The 5714-nt window shown below is 36.6% G+C and overlaps 1 protein-coding gene across 1 annotated transcript; it reads right to left on the bottom strand.

Moving 5' to 3' along the window:
• Positions 1–3789: 3789 nt before the first annotated feature.
• LOC128200649 (uncharacterized) lies at positions 3790–4191 on the bottom strand. The gene has a single exon (XM_052894741.1). The coding sequence runs from the start codon at positions 4189–4191 to the stop codon at positions 3790–3792; it is 402 nt and encodes a 133-aa protein (XP_052750701.1).
• Positions 4192–5714: the final 1523 nt, after the last annotated feature.

Genomic DNA, 5714 nt, shown 5'->3' with positions numbered 1-5714 from the left:
CTCCTTACAGCCTTGACTTAGCACCTTCTTCTTATTCCCAAAAATAAAAAATCAGCTCAAAGGGATACAATATTCGTCGCCGGTTGATGTGCTCTTAGCGTTCGAGCGGGCTGTAAACAAGGCGTGACTGTAAAAAGTGTAACGTGTGTGGCGGACTGGAAAAAGTGTTTCGAAAACTGGTTCAGACGCATGAAACTTTGTATAGAGGCTGGTAGAGAGTACTTTGACAAGATGCAGTAAAAATATTTACCTGTAGAAAAATTTTTTTGGTGTCGCAAAACTTTCTGAGTGTCCCACGTATATGATACTTGCACTGCCAATTTTATTAAATACTCGAGCATATTTAATCGCCTATGTTTTACGATACGGGCAGAACACCGTACTTACCTGCTCTTTTTCAAATTATAAATCCATTAATAGTAGACGTTGTCGTAAAATGCCAGACACACAGCATAATTTTTTTTTTCAAGGACGCAAAGGAATATAAAAAGAGTTGTATACTCAATGACAATGACAAGAGTTAAGCTACGGATGTATTGCGGCCGTCCTTAGAAATGTCATAAATTATATTTGGGTAAAACTAAAATATCGTAAAATACACAACCTTATCAGTGCAATATTTCTGTCTAGTATGTATGGTTTCTATTCATATTGACAATTGCCAATCTTCCGTTTGGATTTTGGGGGACACTTTGAGGTTGAAAAATTACCGACGATATCCTTCATTTATCCAAAATTATACCAAGTATTCAAATATCCTTAATTATGCGAATTGTTGTCTTTAATTTGGTAAAATTTTTAAATTCAAAAACAATTTTTTCGACAAAAGCCATTTACGGTATCTTATAGATAATATTGTGTAGTTTCCAAAACCCTCCTTCGATTTCCTATAGGGTTATTATTTCCAAAGTTATTGATTGTCAAAGTTAAAAAGTACATTTTTGCTTTGACTGACGATAACTCAGCGGCAAATCATCGTACAGGCTTTTTGATTACGTCAAATTAAAGAGTATTAAATTTTCTAAACAAATATTGAAAGAAACAATAAAAAAAATTTTTTTAAGCCCGTAGACCTTTTTTTAGATAAGAAAAAAGTTGCAAATTTTTTTGTAATTTTCTTAGGACTTCTTAACTTTCTTAGACTTTAACTTTCTCCAATGATGTTTTTATTGTCATGTCATATCGTGAAGAGTCGCCCCACACGTACCTATTTACGGAGTTTGCTTGTGTGGAGTCACTATTTGAGAATGTTTCTTCCCTATGGGTTATCGGCCGGCCCATTGTCGATCATTAACCTCGAGCACGACAGTTTGCAGTATCTACAGATTTTCTATCACTACTTCTTCTGCGCATAATTTCTATGCATGAAATTCCTAATGTTGTCTTTCCCATAGCTGGTCGTGTAAGTTAGCGAGTTAATTCTAGATTGAACTCGCCAACCTTATAAATTAAATAATCTTATATCTATTTATAAATTGGTATTTTATACCTATTTAATCAGTGACTCGTTGCGGGCGTGGCCAATTCGAGGCGGCGCTGCGCAAGCGCAAGTAGGTGTATATATAGGCGGAGCCTAATAAAAAATCAAAACGTGTGTAGTCAAGCACAGAAACAAGTATGTGCTTATAAATATTGTATTGCAAAAATATAACAGTATTTTAAGACATTTACGAGTAAAACAGGAGGACGCTCTCAGGTCACGTGTTCTTTTTGGGTCTTTAACTATACGTGGGTATAGTTAAAGACCCAAAAAGATATAGAACATTAAAAGATAAAATAAGCACGATAAACAATAATTTCGTTAATTTCATTTTGTTACAAAAAAATCTTGTAAATATAAAGTCGTTGTTCATATTTACGTTATTCATGCACGTAGTAGGTCTTACCAGTTCTAATCAGTTACGATTATTATCATATATTAAAACATTTTAACACAAATATGATTTACCTACGGCGTTTCTGTGAACAGGCAGTATACCCGTAGTTTCAACTGTTACCCATTGTCGCCCTGTATATTATTTTTATTAAATACTTCTTTGTTATAAGAGATACTTACAAATAAAAAATGTTTTGCGTTTGTGTCCGTTACTAGTATCGGTGGACAATGCCCACTATTAACGGATTATAACTTGCAAGGCCTAAATTATTCATCATCATTGTCATCATCATACAAGCTTTCCGTCCACTGCTGAACATAGGCCTTCCCCATAATCTGCCATAAGGAAGGGTTTTGAGCCACCTGCATTTTAAGTGGTTTAGGTAATAAATATTAGTGAAATTTCTTTATTAATATTTCTTATTAGTAAACAATGTAAAACACTTTTCCCAAGTAATAAACATGTTTGTTGAATGTATAGGTATTAAGTTGTACATATTAGTGCTACTATTGCTATATAATATAAGATAGGTACGGTATTATTTGGAATGTAATGAAATATGTGAATTTAATTTCAAGTATAGGACAATACATGGGAATAAACAATTTCAATTAAAAGATAAAAAAATATTTACTCAAAATAACTTGAATTGGCCACTACATTGCGTAATATGCACAAAAAATACACCTATATTTTTTAAATTAAGAAGCACCATTTTTATTGTTAGCTAAAAACAGGTCTAGATTTTTTAAGTAAAGAAGGCGACAAACGATCATTTGATTCACCTGATAGTACAAGTAAGCGATCACCGTAACCCATGATTTAATTGTTTTTTTTTTGTTTTAATAATAATTAAATTAAGTTTTGTAGGTGTATTTTAGTTAGTGTATTTTCTATAATATATCTCTAGTGCCTTATGTCTTCTATTCTTTTCACCCTTCACAGGATTGAATTGATTTACCTAAATTTATATTTAGCATTAATATATAATTACTCCGCGTGTTTATACTCATATTTAGTAAGTGGGTTATATATTAGGTCCACTAATCAATAAATACGAATATTTTTTATAATACCGATCTACCTATTTATTCAGCCGCGAAACCAAGTGGTAAACTTTAAAAATGTATTATTATACACACTTAGATGTTAAGAAAAAAAAAATACTTAAAATGTAACTAAAATTAATTATAACAAAATTTTAAGTACTAATAATCCTAATTAGACTTAGTAGTAGTTTCTTTCTTGTCCTTTATCACCTTACTAATATTATAAATGACTCCTTCAAAATACTCAGCCTTTTTATTTCGTAGGTTACGACGAGTACGGGTGACGTAGGCTGCGAGTAAATAATACCGACTTTTTTTTTAACAAGTGATAATGGATTGGTAACCACGCCCACACACACCATTGCTAGCTACGCTGGCGGGGCTCCAGTTTTTTTTTAATGGGTGAAAATGGTATGGTAACCCCGCCTGCGCTAACGAGATGAAAAGAGTTCAATTAGCCCATCATGATGAATTCATCAGGAATAAACTATGATAGTTTCCAGGGAGAACTGTGAGGAGGTCGACCTTTTTTTTTTTTTTTTTTTTTTTAACGTCTGGAAAATGCTTTATGCAGACCCATACACCTTGTGGGAGGTGAATGGGTACTGTGGGAGTCCCCCCGTAAGGTGGGGGTGTACCCACCAAAAACCAGACGATATACCCTCGAGGTGCCATATGTCGGAGACATGGGTTCGCTTTCGCACTCACCACATCTCCGACGGCAGCGACCCGCCCTTTGATGGTAAGAGCAGGTCTCCTCTCTCAAGATAGGGTGGATGGCGTGCTCACCCTACCACTCGGGGGATGCGCCGGTATATTAGCACATCCCCCAGGACCATTGGGACAATACCTTCCCACAGGTATCACCCCGGCCCCAGTGGGTAAGGAGGAGGGGCGGAACTGGGCACGCCCCTTCTTCTGCGTCTGACTCGTCTGCGGCGGATTGACGGTGCGAGAGTGGCACTCTCCCGCTCCCTTTCCGCCGCCTCCTTCTTCGACATGACGGCATCGCAGAAGACGAGCATTGCTTCCCACGATCTCTCACTGCTCACCATCTGCCGGACTACGGCGGGCAGCGAGAGATCGGTCCCCACTACCGCGGACAAGACACGACGCTCATCGGCATACGCTGGGCACTCCTCCAGCGTATGCTCCGCCGTGTCCTGGTCCGCTCCACAGGCATGGCACTCCTCCGTCGGCTCCCTGCGCGCGATATGACACAGATATCGCCCAAAGCACCCATGCCCGGACAGTATCTGTGTCATCCTGAAGGTCAACGGCCTTCGCCGCCTGTCCATCCACTTCTTAAGAAGTGGACGGGTGAGGAGGTCGACCTGGTTGGGTATATTGCTAGCAATGGGATTCTCGGTCTCCATTACTAACAATCCTTTTCCCCCGGGGCTCCAGATAGGGATGATAGGTGAGAATGAAAAGGCAGGTCAGCTCATCGTGATGATTACATTTGGAATACGCTATTTGACACTGTTAAAAATATGCTACCAAATGTGGTCATCCTATTAGGTAATAACATAAAAAAAACATATTTATCTCTGTTTTATCCAAAAATATTGATAGATTTTTCAAAATAAACAAAATAAATTCAAATTATTTTTTAAATTTCTTCAGCCACAAGAACGCTTTATAACTTGCATGTGACATATAGTCACATGCGAGTCAACATTGTTTATTGTTATAAACTTTATGTGATTTTATCATATTTCCATCGTTTCTTGTGCTATTTTTACAAGAATTTCTTAATATTCCGCAAGACACTAATATCTGGTCATGTAAACAATAGTGTTTGCTCTCAAAATGGACGAGAATTTTGTACAAGTTGATAATAGAAATCTACCTAAGATAGACGTATTTATGGTTGCACTTTTCTTTAAAAATAACATTGATTATTATGCTGCAGAGCTCAAAAATATAAAAACTGCTGTGTACGTATCTAATTATTTATTTATAATAATATTTTTTATAATAATTTGTGTCGAGGTTTCACAAAATATTTAGGTTATGTTTATTAATCCCCTTCAAAATTGATTGTAAAACCTTTCTGACCTCAGTTTTTCTTTTGTCTACAAATCTTCCAGAGAATCCTATGGTGATGACGCTGTTGGCTATGTACAATTGCACTGGGAGCATGAAATTTGCACAGTGAAATGTAAAATCTATCCAGAGCATAAAGCAAGAAGCAATAATATTACAATGATGGTGAACGAAACTAACGGTGAAATCATTAGCTGTAAGTGCCATGATTGTGTAGCTTCAGCTGGTGGATGTAAGCATGTAGTTGCCTTTTTGATGTGGGCTCATCGTCGCAGTGAAGAACCCCCATGCACATCAGTAGAGTGTTACTGGAAGAAACCTATTCTATCTAGAGTAGGTACTACTCTCAAGTACATCACAGTTACCCAGCTGTATAAAAAAGAAGTACCTCATAGACCAAGTTCATCAGTAGTTTATGATGACTTTATTTCTAAGGCAAAGAAAAAGAAAATTGATACCTGTGAGCTGCGGAAATATCAACATGATTTTAAACATACCTACTGGTGTTATGCAGTACTCCCTGCACATTTTCATGATAAATCAATATCAAGAAATTAAAATATATGTAGAGAAGCTTATAGAGGCCATGAAGGTAACATTTGATGTCGCTGCAATACAGATGATTGAAAGAACAACAAGGAAGCAGAATAAGACTAGCTTGTGGTATGAAATTAGATATGGTCGTATTACTGCTTCTAAAGCACATGGAGTATTTGCTGTACACCAAATGGCTCATTAG

The sequence above is a fragment of the Galleria mellonella genome, unplaced genomic scaffold, assembly GCF_026898425.1.
Source record: "Galleria mellonella isolate WM207_F2 unplaced genomic scaffold, CSIRO_AGI_GalMel_v1 utg23, whole genome shotgun sequence".
NCBI lineage: Eukaryota > Metazoa > Arthropoda > Insecta > Lepidoptera > Pyralidae > Galleria > Galleria mellonella.
Note: the sequence above shows the minus strand (reverse complement) of the source record. Positions and strands in the feature narration are given on the sequence as shown.